Below are 16,817 nucleotides of genomic sequence, written 5' to 3'. Positions count from 1 at the left end.
TTGGTTCCCAAGGTTTCTCAATGGGCCAGGCAGTCTTCCTGCAGTGAAAAATAGCTTTGGAGGGCCAATCACTTTAAGAACATGGTATCATTACATTTCTACACGTCCTATTTTTAGATACTTTTCAGCCTGTCTTGTGGGCTATAAGGCATTTATAGGGGTAATATTAATATTTAAAACGAAGGTTCTGACCTGTCAAAAGGATTTATTTTTACACGTCGAAAGGCAGTTTTTATACTGCTACGGCCAGGCTGCAATGGTAGGCCTGAAACCATGTTTTACACTGCCATTGCAATAGGTGGCACAATAGGTGTTGTAGTCCATTAGAGACATTTAATTTACAGGCATTGGGTACACCTTATACCGTATATTGGGGCCCATCGGGAGACGGGGAGGGGAAGAAACCGACCGGACACAGGTGTAGGTGTGATAAAGGCCGCTTTATTGGGAAACAGGTGCATCCTGGAAACATACCCCAAACCTTGGCCTTTGCCGTACAAAACTAAGCCTAACTAATTATACATGTACCTGACCAGAAACCCCCACCCCCTCCCCTAAACAGTTCCCCGCCAACAACATAACATCATTATCAATAAACCAAACTTTTATCACTATTTGAACATCCCCCTCTGTACACTCCCTCCTCTGCCAGTAAAACTCCTTCCTCCTATCCTACCCCCCCCCATTTGACTAGGAAAGCGCCATCATAAATCATCATTGCAGCACCTGCCCCCAGCGACAACACAACCAGAAGCCCTAACACAGAAAGCACCTGCTTCACAACATCCCCCGGACATCCCGCCAATCTGAAAATCCTGGGACAAATAAAAAACCCCCCCATCCCCAGAAATTGATCTGAGGGAGGGCGGGTGGGACAACGCTACACTAAGCCCACCGGCTGCTGGGTCACTATCTCCGAAATGGTGCCCAGAGTCCTAAAATGGCCGGTTTTAACCCCACTAGCCCAAACGAGCCCAAAACCTACTAACTAGCCCAAACTCCATATCCCTTCCTGTGTCCCTGTCTAAATCTTCCCCCCTCCCCTTCCTCCCGGGGCCCCAAACTTCCCCGGGGGGGAGAGCCTCCCTCCGGTCGGCCACCCCCCGCAAAGCCCATTGGGGCCCATCGGGAGACGGGGAGGGGAAGAAACCGACCGGACACAGGTGTAGGTGTGATAAAGGCCGCTTTATTGGGAAACAGGTGCATCCTGGAAACATACCCCAAACCTTGGCCTTTGCCGTACAAAACTAAGCCTAACTAATTATACATGTACCTGACCAGAAACCCCCACCCCCTCCCCTAAACAGTTCCCCGCCAACAACATAACATCATTATCAATAAACCAAACTTTTATCACTATTTGAACATCCCCCTCTGTACACTCCCTCCTCTGCCAGTAAAACTCCTTCCTCCTATCCTACCCCCCCCCCATTTGACTAGGAAAGCGCCACTCGAAAGCCCCCCTTAAGGCTTTCGACCCCCCCCTTAGGGCCCCTGCACCTTAGGATACCTGCGCACCCCTATTGCCCGGTCTAACGCCTCCTTCAATTGTACGATATACAGCTCCATCCCATACCTCGACAAATGAACCCCATCCTCAAGGAAAAAATATACCGCCCCATATATTAATTCTGGGTGTTCCATCCTTCCCACCCCTTCCTTGTCACAAAAGGCCCGCATCTCTCGGTTTATCTTCCTCCTAGTCCTATCTATGGCCCCCGGTCTCTCAGCTCCCCTCCAACACCTCCTGGGTATGAACTCGGACCATATGACATAACACCCTGCCCACTGCCTCTTGATCTCCAGCAAGTCCCTCCTCATTTGTTTTACTAGCGCCAGTCCCTTGCACTGCACCAAGTCGTTCTCCCCCAGGTGAATCACCACTACATCTGGGCAAATCCCCCCTCGCACAACATTGTTCAACACCGGCACCAACTCGTGCCAACGCATGCCCCCTTTGCCCCTCCAATGACACCTAAACAAATTCTCATCCAGCTCCAAGTTGAGATTCTTGCATTTTTCCCACTCAGCCCTCTCCGCTCTTTTGACAAACGAATGGCCCACCACATATATAGACACTGCTGCCGCCGTAGGCCCCGCCACCGCACCTGTAAAGAGACATATGTAAGCAGCGAGCCCATCATCCATTCTCAATCCAACGCTACCCCTCGCAACCTAACATACGACTTATAGCAATCTGATTTCCATCGCCCCAGCCGTTTGATCTCCTCCTTCCCCCAGCCTTTCCTCGCCGCCTTCGTCGCTGCCCCGATGCGAAACGAATGCGTTCCAAACGCCCCCGGGTCCTCACCCATAGACCGCAGGGCGTGCCGCAGGACCCACAACAACTGCGCTGCCGTCACACGACCCCCTTCGCTCCTGCCGAAGACCTCCGCCACATCCTGTCCCCTTTCCTCCGCCAGCCGTCTCCCCCACTCCGCCGGGCACACCGCCTCGGTCCCCCCGGGACCCAACAAGACCCACGTACCCTTCCCCCGCTGATCAGTCTTGGACCGCCGAAGCCGCACTGCTACCTCCCGGCCTTCGATCTCCACATCCCCCCACTTCAAACCTGCAGCGCCCCTCAAACCTACCAACTCCGACACCCGAAAGGCTCCAAAGTACAGCCACGACATCAGCGTGGAAAACCGCACGGTCTCCGCCCGGTCCCTGCACACCCGCGGTAACTGACCCAGCAAGCCTGCCAACAAATCCTCTGTAATCGGCCGCCTCTTCCGCGCCCGAGCTCCTCTCTCCCTCTCCCAACCCTCCAAAAGCCTCCCCCCCAGTTCTCCCGCCGAGGGCGCATACCCCCACCACAGCTTGCCCATGAAGGCCACACCTGCCAATTTTCCCGCGATAGTCACTCTCGCCAAACCTTTGTCCATCAATCCCAGCATGAAACGCACCACCTGCTCCTCCCGACACCACTTGCCCCGCTGCCTTACCGCTCCAAAGCGCAGAAACTCCGTCCAGGCCTGCTCGTAACTCCTCCATGTTGACGCCGCCAGGGATGACCTCACCAACTGAACGACCCGCGCTCTCCCACCAACCACATCTCCTTCGGCACCTCCGTCTTGACCGCCGCTGCCTCCGTGGCTAGCCCATGGAACCTCCGCCACTGGGAACGAGACAAAGCATCAGCAATGTCATTGTCCACTCCCGGCACATGCCTAGCCTGAAACAAGATATTGTGTTCCAAGCACCTCAAGACAAAAACGCGCATCAGCTTCAGCACCTGGGGTTCCCTTGCGGACTGCCGGTTAACCACCTGCACCACTGACATGTTGTCCACCTTAAACAACACCCGCCTATGCGCCAACTCCTGAGCCCACACGGTCACAGCCACTACCAGCGGGAACAGTTCCAAGAAAGCAATGCTCCTACCCCCTGCCTGCCAACGCTCCGGCCATTGTTCCGCGCACCATCTGCCTGCCCAGTAGATTCCAAAACCTCCAACTCCCGCCGCATCCGATGACATCGTCACGTCCCACTCCCAGTCCTCCGGGGGTGCCATGGGCACGCCATTGAAACGCTCCAAAAAAGCCAACCACATGTTCAGGTCCTCCTTCGCGCCCGCCGAGATCCGCACATGATGATGCGGCCGTGTCAGACCGGACAATGCCAAACCCAGCCGCCGACAGAAAGTCCGCCCCGCGCGCACCACGCGACAAGCGAAATTCAAGTGCCCCAGCAACACCTGAACCTCACGCACCAAAACCTTTTTCCTGGCCAACATGCTCTTCACCAACTCCACCATAACCGCCCGCTTCTCCTCCGGCAGGCGTGCTTCCATGGCTGCTGAATCGAGCTCTATCCCGAGGAACGACAGCACCGTGCTGGGCCCTTGCGTCTTCTCTGGTGCCAACGGAACCCCCAGGTGACCCATCAGGTCCGTAAAACTGTCCAGACTCTGCTGGCAGTCCGTCGAACCGGGCCGACCCACCAGGAAGAAGTCGTCCAGGTAATGCGTAATCGCCTCAGAGCCTGTGCGCCAGGAAAAAGCCCACTGCAAAAAGGAGCTGAATCGTTCGAACAAGGCGCACGACACGGAACATCCCATAGGAAGCGCTCTGTCCACAAAAATTTGCCCATCCAGCTGAATCCCAAGCAACTGATGGTCCGCCGGGTGAACCGGCAGCAACCGAAAGGCCGATTTCACATCGCATTTTGCCATGAGCGCCCCCGTGCCCGCCGTCGTCACCAAACGCCTCGCGACGTCCACGGACGAGTACGACACCGACGCCAACTCCGCCGATATAAAGTCGTTCACCGACGCGCCCTCCGGCCATGATAGATGTTGAATCAGCCGGAATTGGCCCTGCTCTCTCTTTGGGACCACTCCAATGGGGGAGATGATCAAGTCTGGCACCGGCGCCTCTGAAAAGGGCCCCGCCATCCTCCCCTCCCTCACTTCCTTAAAAAGCTTCTCTCGGACGATACCTTTGTGTGCGTTCACGGACTTCAGGTTCTCCGCCCACCGAGCGATCCGCGGACCCTCGTACCCGTCCCCAACCGGAAACCCTCCCTGAAACCCCGACGCAGCACGGACGCATCATCCGCCCGCGGATACGCCTCTAACAACGGTTCCATCCGATCCAGCCTAACCGGAGTACGAGCCTTTTCCCATGGTACCTGCCCCCCCTCTACCTCCACCCCTCCCTCTGCCGGACCCGGGCGCCGGGTATTGTGACTGCGCTGGGCCTCCCCAAGGCCCCCAGCATCGCGCCTCTGGATGTCGTCTCCCACATGCGGAGCACTCGTGTCGAAAACGGCACGCCTGCCGCAGACAGGAACCCCTGTTGAAATCCCAACAGGTTCCGACACCTTGACTACCTCCGGCACCGCCCGCCCCCACCCCACCCCGGGTGGGGCGGGCCGAAAAGGGGGGCGGCGCCAGTGGTAAACCACTGGCCGTGAAGATGGTGCGGCCAAACTTAGCCCCACTCATCGTCTGCTGGTAGAGGTCGGAGTCCAACTCCCCCCAATTCGTCTCTGGGTCCGACGCCATGCGCGCCCGGAACTCCTCATCGTAATGCGACCAAGCGTTGCCTCCATAAGTCACCTGAGCCCGCCGCACAATATCCATATACTTGAACATCGCGACCGCCCTGTCCGGGTACTTCTGGCAGTACACGCTGGCATAGATCAGAAAAGCAGCCGACCAATTCTCAATGGTGACCGGCACCTTCGGACGCCTAGCCAATTCCTGTTCCTCCTCCTTCGACCCTTCCTTGGCCATCAACTCCCTGTGGAGCAACCTCAGAATCTCCACGTATTCCCCCTTCCATATTTTCTCTTTAGTTGCCAGCGACAAGTGTGCCCCCAGCGGCTTCGCCACCCCCATGTACGGCAGCTTTTTCACCGGCACATCACAACTCTCCTTCGCCCCCGCACCAGACGCCCCCGACCCACCGTCTTTCACCGCTTCCCCCGGCACCGCGCTTCCCGCCGCTGCACCCCCCACCGATCCCGTGGCCGACTCACCGTCCTTCGCCGCGTCCCCCGGCGCCGTGCTCCCTGCCGCTGCGCCCCCTACCCCCTCTGTACCCACCCCTGCATCCGCCACATATCTGCCCTTCACCAAGCGCACTTCCTCACCATCGCCAGCATCTGTCCCCACGGACCTCTGGCCTCCACCATCCGCCTTCCCACCCTCCTGGCCTCCATGAGGCCTGCCCAAGCCACACCCCGACCCTGTATTGGTCTTACCTGGCGTCAAGGCTAGCGTCCTCACCGGATCCCGCCGCCTAACCAGGTCTGTTGGGGGGGCCGTCACTCTCGGCACCACTTGCCGGGGGCATTCCTGTAAAACACTACCAACAACATTACCAACCTCCCCCCCTTCCTCCCGCAGTTCCCCTTCCTCCTCCGACTCCATCTCACGGTCACCTCCTCCCATAACCGCTCCTGTTGACATCCTGCTCAAACCTGCCTTGTCCCTACATGCCGTCATCAACATTCCTAAATCTACACCCTCCATACTCCTATCCACATTTTGGTGATCATCATTTCTTGCCGCATTACTGCTCCATCCCCGTCCCCCGGAGGCCGGAGCGACCCATCGGGAGGGGGGCGTTGGAGACCCATAACCTTGCCATCTGCTGCCTGCACGCACTTGGTCCCTCGCGGGAGCGCGACCGCCCGTACTAGGCAGAGCCGGCCCATCCTCTCGGCGGTTTGGAGCCGCATGCTGCTCACCCGAGCCCCTTACCAGCTGCTCCTGCCAAGAGAAAAACGGGGAAGTCCAGCATGCCGGGGCAAAAACTCCGTCGCCTCCCCACCCCCCTCTCCCCCCTGCCGCCGAATGTCCTCCTCGCCGCGCCGGGAGCCCCTCCTCCCAACCCCCTTCCCCCCACCCCCAAGCCCCTGCCTCGCCTCCTCCCCCCCATCCGCCCCCCCTCGAACCCCAATAATCTCCGCCTCCCCTCTGCCCCCATCCGCGACCTCCCATGGCCCCCCCGAAACCGAAATCTCCTCCGCCGTACCCCCCCCTCCCCCATCCCCACCCCCCTCCTCCATCCTCCCGTGACCCCCGAGGCAACCCCTCCGCCCCGCTACCCCTTTCGCCGTTCCCCCTCGCCCGGCCTCCCTGCCTGGCGCCCCACCCCCGACCCCGCGGTGAAACCGGTCTACTGGGAGGCACCACATCCTCATCTGCTGAAGACCCCAATTCTACCTCAACCGCTCCCCCCTCCCCCTCCACCTCCACCTCCTCCTCCCCAGAATCCTCAATGAGCAATGGCGATCCCCCCCCTGACTCTCCCCGCCCCCCTGCCTCCTCCTGCCCCCTTGCCACTTCCTGCCCCCCTGCCTCTTCCTCAACCACCATGGCCTCCTCCCCTTGCCTCCCACCCTCTCCCCCCACCCTTTGCCCCTCTCCTTCCTGGGCACCCCCTGCCCTCCCCCCGTCACCCCCTACCTCTCCCTCCACCCTGGGATTCGCCCCGCGGGCCTGCACACTCCCCCGGCCCCTAGCCGGGCCTGCCCCACCCCCCACGCCTCCCATCACATTCACACGCATATTCCGGCTCCCTCCTGCCCCCCCTGGGCCTTCCGCCCCCTTCTTAGCAACCAGCGGCGCCCCGCGGGCCTGCACACTCCCTCGGCCCCTGGCCGGGCCTGCCCCTCCCCCCGCGCCTCCCATCACCTCTTCACTCATGGCCCCGCTCCCCCCTGCCCCCCCCGGGCATTCTGCCCCCTTCTTAAAAACCAGCGGCGCCTTCTTCCGGCCGCCGCGCCCTCTCGCCGCACCTCCTCCACCTCTCTTTTGCGCCCCAGCCGCCTTCGGCCCGCCGCCTCGCGCCGCTCCACCCCTCGCTCCCGCCCCCTCCCCTGTCTTCGCGCGCGACCTCGGAGGCTCGCACGCCAGCACCGCCGCCACGGCGCCATCAGCAGCGCGCCGTGGTGGCCTTACCCGCACATCGTCGCGCAGGAGGTCCGTCCTGCCAGCCTCCCCGAGGAGCCTCAAAGCCTCCCGTACTCGCGGATCCGCTATGTCCTCCGCCGCCATTCCGACAGGTAAGCTCTCCGCAGCCTCACGTAATTTCCTCGCTCTCCCGCCCGGCACACTCCCCTCTTCCCCGTCGCTGCCCACCTTCCGCTGTCACTACCCCCGAAAACCGACACCGTCGACAATGTAAACCTAAGGCCTACCCCTACCACAACCACGCTACACAACGCTACACTAAGCCCACCGGCTGCTGGGTCACTATCTCCGAAATGGTGCCCAGAGTCCTAAAATGGCCGGTTTTAACCCCACTAGCCCAAACGAGCCCAAAACCTACTAAATAGCCCAAACTCCATATCCCTTCCTGTGTCCCTGTCTAAATCTTCCCCCCTCCCCTTCCTCCCGGAGCCCCAAACTTCCCCGGGGGGGAGAGCCTCCCTCCGGTCGGCCACCCCCCGCAAAGCCCATTAGGCACTTATGGATAAATTAAATATTTCAATCTGGAGTATACCGATTAAACAATATTAAATAGGGGAGCATAGGCACTTTACTACTGGTTAGGAGGGCTAAAGTGCACAGAGTTCTACAGCCAACAAAAAAAGATAAGGCAACAATCTGGGGGCACACCACGCAAAAGATGGTAATTTCCAGCAATGACCATTTGTCTGATTCACTTTGGATAGTGGAAGACTAAATTATGGGCATGCTGTGTACTTCAGCATGCCTACCATGTGAAAATAACGCAAAGGACATTTATCATCCTCTCAAAAGTTGATAGTTTGAGCTACTGACAAAAATATTTTTTTGACTACTGAGGACTGTGTACCAAGGATCTGTGGCCAGTGGATGCGCTAAATGTAACTGATGGTGCTGGCAAAAATGTATGATAACAAAGAAATATCATCTTGCTGCATTTGATAAGAGAACGCATACAGATCAATAACAGAAATGTAGGAAGATCCTTGTATATGTGAGAACCAGGATCGTCTTCAGGGTATTTTTTATCTAGAAGGGGCGGGGGAAGTATGAGTGGGCCATGAAGATGAATGGTAGCGGCTAAAAAATACAAAAAACAGTTTGGAGATGTGATATTTTGCGTACTCACTTTTATCCAATTTTGACAGTTTTAACATAATTACCACCACCCAATGAGCTGCATATTTTGCGTTCCCTGTTGCAAGAATTCTTGCACCAGGGTTTCTAGCTTTGGTGATGGGGAGGGGAGCTCCTTACCTGAATTGTAAGATGCAGAAGAAGTGCAGCATGCTCATCATCATATGCAACAGTAGAAATGTTCCTGCTGCTACACAAGGTCCTTTGCAGCTTTCATATTTAAAAAAAATACTTTGGCAGCTAAGGATTTTGCAAAGCATTCAAGTTTTAAAACGTGAAGCTCTAAGTTCTGTAACTATTTAACACCCCCCCTATCTAATACCGTAATTGTAATTGTAATGGCATTTATATAGAGCTTACTACCACTGATGAGGCGTCTAAGCACTTTTTCGGCAGGTAGCATACCACTATGGATCTCAAACAGTATTAGTGGGGAATTAGTATATCAGAATATGAAATTGATTTGAGCATGGACATGTGAGTTTGTTTTGCATTGAAAAAAGATAGTATAACACACAGTGTGCTATAACTTATCTTTTTTTCCAAGCATATGTTCCCTTTAAAAAACAGTTATGGCTCTGGCTCAAATGCAGAAGACCACTGATATTCACCAGTTATGGTTAGTAACTCACACAACACACACACCATAACAAAATTTGCCATCAGTACAAAGACAAACAAAAGAGCTATCAAAAGAACAGCATGGCTGACATGACAAGGTATTTTTGTTGTACTATTGTTAACCATATCTGTTGGATAGCAGAGATTTCAAATATTTAAGTTAGAAATATAACTTAGTGCCTTTTTCGGTCAATATAGAGGAGATTCAAATTCCATTTCTGGCTAACATTTTGAAACATTTAACAAAGTTTGCTAAATTTCAGATACCATCTACAGATGTATATGGGGTTACAAAAATGAAGATGAGTGAATCTTGATCAAAGATTTCATCAGTGCTTAATTTGAGCCAGTGGTTTCCAGTGCCTGGAACCCGGCATTTAGTTATCAGCACAGGCTCTTGTGACAGTCCACCACATGATGGCGCCCTCTGTCTAATATTGAGATGAGCACAAAAACAGTGCTTAATAGGTCTATATACACTAAAGAAGAACAATCCCTGACACTTATGCCATTATTATAGCTTTGGGTGGCCTAAAATAGTCGGAATTCTCACACTTACAGGAGTGTGAGGGTTAGTAGTTAGTGGCCTCCCAACAGGGCCCCTGGCAATCATGTTTTATTTGTACAAATTAAGCACTGGTTTTTATAGATTATAGGATGAAGAGAATTTCTAAAAATATTTATTTTATTGAGTTTTGAATTTTTTAGGTTAATTTAAACAGTTGGTAACTTTCATACCAATACTGCAAAAGGAAATATGGAGTCTGCAAGATGTACATACTACAGTTATGACCAAATTTGCGATGAATGTAGTCAAAAGGGTATGATCATTTTATCTGTACACTTATAAGTGGTTTAATCTGTAAAATATTTGCAACAGGAAAGGTTTTGAGTTTTTGGAATGAGCAATCACTTTTCTACTGGTTTAATGGTACATTGCTACCTGTCACCCTTGGCTTGCTGTTCTCTCTTAAACAAGATCATTATGTTCCTCTCAAGTCCTCCTAGTTTAAAAAAAATATTTTAAGACAACCCTTTTTTTTTAATTTCTCCTTCTACGCTGCCATACACCAGTCCAATGGTGGGTCGATTCCCCAGTGGCAGGTGGGAATGGGCTGCCACGTCATAGTGCTATATCTCTTCTTGGTAAGGGAAGCCTAGTCCTGCCTCCATCTTTCCTGCAACTTACTCCCAGTATTTCTCTATGAGGGAGCAACTTCACAATGTGTGGATAAAAGTACCCTCTTGGCCACAGTCTGATAAGTACATTTTAGTATTAGTTTCCCCAGATATCCATAGCTGAACCCTCGTGTAGTACACTCTAGAGAGGACTTTCAATTGGACCAATTGGAAAGCATATCATGCTGATAACTCTCAGGATGTATGCACATGATTCCTACCATAAACCATTTTCCATTGGGCCTATGTTTTTCTCCATCTGTCTTTGAGGCAATCCATTTTTTTCTGCATGGACCATTAAGGTGGTAAATATCAGCAATATTGTTTTTTGGGCCATTCTAGCCTCTAATAATGTTATTACCTGAGGAGACAATTCTAGCTTTCCCATCATTGAGGACAGGAAAACGGTCACCCATGCACTCATCAGCAGCAGACTCGACTATGGCAATGCACTGTACGTAGGCACCACCCAGAAATTCCAGAGGAAACTTCAGAACGTACAGAACACCTCAGCCAGACTGGTTCTCAACATCCCCCACTGTAGCACACCTCTGAACACGTACGAGAGCTCCACTGACTCCCAGTCAACAAAAGAGTCACCTTCAAGCTCCTCACAAATGCCTACAAAGCCCTCCATGACGCCGGACCAGCATACCTGAACCACCTCTCTCATTCCACTGACCCTTCAGACACCTCTGCTCCGCCCAACTGGCCCTCACCACTGTCCCTCGGATCAGCAAAACCAGGACCGGAGGAAGATCCTTCTCCTACCTCGCCAACAAATCCTGGAACCCGTGCCTCTCCACCTCAGGTTATCCCCGTCTGTGACACAAATCAGGAAGTATCTCAAGACCTGGCTCTTCAAGTGAACCACAGTGCCCATTCTGACCCTCTCACCTCCCCAGGGTCTTGAGCCCCTCACAGGTGAATAGCTGCATTTAATAAGTACTGATTGATTGATTGATTGATTGATTGATTGATTGATTTATTGATTGATTGATTGATAAATCCCTTAATGCAAGAAGTTTAATCTGCTAGTATTGAGATGGCTGGGTGTTTTGCAACCTGAATTTGGTTTGCAATTGTGTAATTGGTACTTAACATTTACCAACTGAACTCTGTACAAGGACACTATTCATTCAGGAAAACAATACTGCAGTGGCCAATACTAAACATGGAAACCATACTGGGGTGGGCCTGGGGTCTTCCTTGGGTGGCTGGCCCACCCTCCTGCACTGGGCCTGGCGAGAACCATGAATCTAGCCGTATTTTGCTCTCAGGCATTTGACTCAACTGTGAATCATTTGAAACATCTTTATCCTTTATACTGGTTTCTACATAAGTAGATAAAGGTGGATGGGCCATCTCCCAGGAGGCATTTACAATGCATGTCAAAGTACCTTGTGGTGTGGAGGAGCCAGTTAATTGATTGTTCTGAGACCTAAAACCAGTCTTTAACAGGCAATCATGACCTTGACGAGAAACTACATTCAGAAAAAATAGTTGGCTGGCTTTTACTTCTATGTGAGAAAAAGTACTTCGCTAAGGCAATGCCATTTTGTCTGCCTATGTGGGATGATGTGGCGTAACAGGTAGACCAGGTCCGAGTCTTGGCTAGAGGCTCAACATCTTGTGATTCTGAGCAAATCACTTAGGGGCAGATGTACAAAGCTTTTTTTGCGGTTGCAAGCAGCCCAATTCGCAGAATTGAGTTGTTTGCATTTGCAAAAAAACTTTTTACAATGTATAAAAGGCAAATTGAGATTTGGTAACTTGTTACCGAATCACAATTTACGGTTGCTACCAAAAACAGATTCGGTATTTAGAAAGGGTTCCCCTTCCAAATATCGAATCAGAATGGTATGTATTAAAAACTGCAAAGTTAAATGTTTTCTTTTTAAATGCATCCCGTATTTCCTTTAAAGAAAACAAGCTGCCTTTAAAAAAAAAAGATTGCTTTATTAAAAAGCAATCACAGACACAGTGGTCTCCTGACCTCAGCAGGCCACCATATCACTGTGATGGCTGTGATTCCTAATGGGTCACATTATTATACATGAGTTAGATCTATTTGCGACCCATTATGAATCGCTAATGAAACTCATAAGAGTTTCATACATTAGGAATACCGGTTTCCTAATTGTGATTCGGAGAGAATCACAATTAGGAAATCGGTATTCCATTTCCAAATGCTTGTACATCTGGCCCTTAATCTCTCTGTGTCTAAAAATGAACGTGTCCATCTGTGATGCTCATGTAAAGTGCTCTGATACCTTCGGGTCGAGTTTGCGCTATATAAAACTGCAAAAAAATAGACAAAGATCACTCACATACAGCTTGTCCTTGCTGCACGGTCGAGCTACAGTGTTTGTATAGACGTTAGTTGCTCTTCTCACATCAAGAGCAGAGTGACAATGAATAATTGACTCGTTAGTCAAGCAGAGATCGAACCACGGCTCACTGGGGAGTGCCGGCAACATTCCAGTGGGGGATCCAAGCACTCAGCAGCGTTGGTGTTTCTTGCCCATGAGCTTGCACAGCAGATGTTGCCTCCTGGAAGCCATTGCAAAAGTAGCACTTGGAGCATACACCAGGACAGATGGTGTTTACCTAGAGGGGAGCCTAACCAGGCCCAGCCTCCCTGTCACATTTCCCAAATTCTAATTGCGCCTTCATGAATCGCCGATGTCGAACAAGGCTGAGCCATGTTTCACTTTGGCCAGTAGACAGCATGTTTGTTAAGAGTTTTGCATCAAGCATGTTTGCTCATGAGTTAGGGGCTTGCGCTGTACGAGAAGGGAGGCGTGTGTGGTTTGCATTGCGATGTAGTTATTTTGAGTTAACTTGTCCAAATTTGACAGTGCAGAGGCAAGTGACAATTTGTGATTAGGGGCCACATATACAAACATTTTTGCCGGTCGCAAAAGGGCCGGTTTGCAAACGCGAAAATGCTTTTTGGTAAGTCCAGAACCCAAATAGCGATTCAGTAACTTGTTACCGATTCGCAACCTGGGTTTTGTGAATTGGTATTAGGAAGGGGCATGATAAGGATGCCCCTTCCTAATAGCTACTCGTAGGGTCATGCACAAATGTTTTGCAACCAAAATGCAGTCACAAAACATTTGCATTTTATTGCCTACTTCAACTAGATGGTAACCCAGTCACAAAGGGAAAGGGTCAATAGGGGACTACTTCCCATTTGTGAATGGTTGCAAAAGTGTTTTTTAAGAGCAGGCCGTGGTCTCATGGACCACGCCTGCTCTTAAAAAATTAAACTGAAACCTTTAATTTTTCTTTTTGAAGTGCATCCCGTTTTCCTTTAAGGAAAATAGACAGCATTTAAAGATAAATGTTGCTTTGTGTAAATGCAAAAACGGTTATGGTGGTCTGCTGTCCCCAGCATTTTAAGAGATTCCCAATGGTTCGTAAATTCAGGGCCGGACTGGCTACCGGGCAGTTGTGTGTGTTGCCGAGCTGGGGGCTAATTTCTCTGTGGTGTGGGCTTATTTAGTTGATGGGGACGTGCGTGCGCTTTGAAATAAAAAAAGCAAAACGAATTTCGGTTTGCACACACAGGTCCCCGTCAACGAAAGCATCCCCCTGCTCGGCAGGACACACAACTGCCCGGTAGCCAGTCCGGCCCTGCGTAAATTGCAGCCTACCTCATGAACATTAAATAGGTAGGTCAATTGTGACCCAGTTAGTATTCACTATTTGTGTCAAGGACACATTCGTACATAGGTGTTTGTGATTTCCTAATAGCGAAAAAAAAAAATTTCTATTAGGAACTCTCAAAATAAAACCTTCGTACATAGAGTTTAACACTGGCATTTAGCATTCATCTAATGACTCAATCATAGCGAGACGGTACTTTAAGGGGAGTTTCAATAGATACCACTGGGATTAATGAAGGTGGTCTGTTGAGGTGTTTAGACTCAACCTTCGTTCTGATTGCACTTAATTATAAAGCCATGGGCCAGCTCAGCCCTTGAGTGGAAACAAGGGTGCAAGGGAATAACAAATACATTTTTGGGAAAGTGTTTTGGGTGGCATTTCAATGTAACAATCTTTGATTTTTTGTATTTTATTTTGTTTTATTATAGAACCCACAATCACTAGATGGGAAATGTGAATGACTAGTTGCTATTGACATCAAATCACTGCATAAAAGGTTACTCTATGAATATAATGTGAGAAAACACATCTGGAAACTTAAAACAGAAAACAATATTTGGTATAAAACATTAAAAAAAGTGTGCTTGTGTCCTAAAATGCCATTAAGAACACGTTTTATGAATGATCCAGGGCACCCAAAAAACGCTAGACACTGTGTCCGGCGCCAACCACCCCAATCTAGGTCTCAAAAACAGAATGGTAACATTGACCAAAACACTCTGAAAGGACGAAAAACATCTAGGCCACACCTGTGGTATAAACTATTTATTTTCATATTCTGAATATTTTTACTAACCACCGGCATGAACCCTTTCATTTTCCACCACAACTTAACCGATTGGAAAACAAGGAAACCACAAAAACTCTATTGAAACATCACTTAAGAAGCCCCTTTCTTACCCTATGTATGTGTGTGGTACACGGTAGGAGCAAGGAACCTCTGGGAAGAAGGATAAGGAAAACACTCATCAATTGCAAGGTTTGCAGGTTTTAAAGGGCTGCACCCTCCAAGTTCTCCACAGATGAAAAGCCCAGTAATCTCATGTTTTGCTGGCCGATGACCAGGTCACATTTTTTATTGATATCTAAAAAAAACAGAGATTTCTCACACGTCACCCTTGCATGAGGTGCTAGGCTGTCTATGTGATAATGTGAAATGGCCAAGTATATTAGAAATCTAATGGCATGAAGGAGATCCTCTGTTTAGGAAAAGAAGCCCTCTTCCACAACTTGTGGCATGCTTCCTCCTAAAGCTTTTCCCCCTCTCTTAAAACATACTTATTTTTGGATGGGCTCGCTCATGTAGGGTGGTGGGTCAGTAGTAACCCATTAATATCCCACATAGTTTGTGCTCTTTCTAATCGTGGCAGGTGATGGAGCAAGGTTGGAAACAAAATTTGTGTATACCCCTTGTGAAATCACTTCTCCAAAACAGTAATAGGAATTAATCGTGTGGTTTTGAAATTAACCAACATAGAATAGAATGCACATACACAAACACACGTGGGATACTAAACTGCATGTAATTGCGAACTATAATCTACTAATTATGTGTTGTGTCATGTTTAATTTGAACACATTTGTCATAATCTAATTGAAAATCGCATGAATGTGCTTTTTGTCTGTTTTATTGTGTCATAAATGATGGAGATTGGTGAGTAAACCATGCCTATAGGTTGCTTAAAAGCTAGGTAACGACTAATTGGGATACTTTAGTATGGGGGAGATAAACAGAAGGGCTTTATTTCTTAAATTTACCTTTATTTGTGTTTGTTTCTATAAGAGTTCCCATATGTGGCCTAAAAAAGATGGACGCTGACCGCGACTCCGAGTTTCCGATGATGTACGCATGCGCAGTAAAATGAGAGGAGAAGCGCAAGCAGCCTGTGCCTGTGCAGAATGGGTCAAGGACAGTGTGGCCTGCATATTGGAATAGATGCTAACTTTTTCGAATATCAGCATCGTGAACGTGGGAATAGGGCATCGATTAACAAATTAAAGGACACAAGCGGAAGAGGAATGATACGAACAATAGAAACTTAATTTTCTAAATTATAACGATGACGCTGCGGAAATTGAACGATAGGGTGATGAGGTGATGCTCATTCACCCCTCAAAGTGATCAATCACGGGCAGTCTAATACCCCAAAGTTACAACTTTTAGATAGATAAGTTAGTGAAAAGGGGTATAAAAGAGGACATTTGGGAGGAAGAAGGGAGTTTGCTTTTCCGATTTTATCTTTGCACCCCGACATGCTGCCGTACTGCGCAACTTTTTCTATGGCGCAGGGACTTTGACATTTTTCTGAACTTTAACTTTTGAATGGGTGCGGAGTCCTATGAAGGGGACAATCGAGAGAGATAGAGAGGTGTTCATTGGGAACTATTCTGTCCTTATGCTGATGTCTGCGTTTCCGAAACTTTGGTAATATGAAATTCTACTTATTTACAAACTGTCATGCTAATAACTGAATGCTTTGAATTTTAAAACTTTCTCTTTTAGGTTATTGATGTTTAAATAATTTCTTTTAGAAGTAAAAAGATAAAGGTCATGCTAGGAGATTTAGTCTCTAAATAAAAATTAAATAAATGGAGAATTAGGCTAGTCTTTTTGTCCTTTAGTTAACTTTTACTAGCGGATCCATTGACAAATAATGGTGGTCTGTTTAAAATATTCTTCTTAAATCAAACCATGGTATCATAAATGAACTAAAGATGTAAATAATGTATAAATTTAGTTTTTAGACACTCCGCTATAATCCTGCAGCTCTCCTTTGGT

General features: G+C 49.6%; 1 protein-coding gene across 1 annotated transcript; it reads right to left on the bottom strand.

The window, feature by feature from the left end:
- Positions 1-1,711: 1,711 nt before the first annotated feature.
- On the bottom strand, positions 1,712-5,956 carry LOC147731504 (uncharacterized). Its single transcript, XM_086958755.1, has 2 exons — positions 5,713-5,956; positions 1,712-3,121 (listed from the first exon to the last, which is right to left on the bottom strand). The coding sequence occupies exons 1-2, from the start codon at positions 5,954-5,956 to the stop codon at positions 2,151-2,153; spliced, it is 1,215 nt and encodes a 404-aa protein (XP_086814881.1). The 3' UTR covers positions 1,712-2,150.
- Positions 5,957-16,817: the final 10,861 nt, after the last annotated feature.

This window comes from Lissotriton vulgaris, chromosome 2_1 (assembly GCF_964263255.1).
Source record: "Lissotriton vulgaris chromosome 2_1, aLisVul1.2, whole genome shotgun sequence".
Taxonomy (NCBI): domain Eukaryota; kingdom Metazoa; phylum Chordata; class Amphibia; order Caudata; family Salamandridae; genus Lissotriton; species Lissotriton vulgaris.
The sequence above is the reverse complement of the archived record's forward strand: the minus strand, read 5'-3'. Positions and strand labels throughout refer to the sequence as shown.

What these genes read in the sequence shown, in the direction of transcription:
- LOC147731504 (XM_086958755.1), bottom strand. Translation starts at nt 5,956, where the DNA reads ATGACGGCATGTAGGGACAAGGCAGGTTTGAGCAGGATGTCAACAGGA. An exon ending in GACGCTAGCCTTGACGCCAG is followed by an intron (nt 3,122 to 5,712) that starts GTAAGACCAATA and finishes TCTCGTTCCCAG; the next exon opens with TGGCGGAGGTTCCATGGGCT.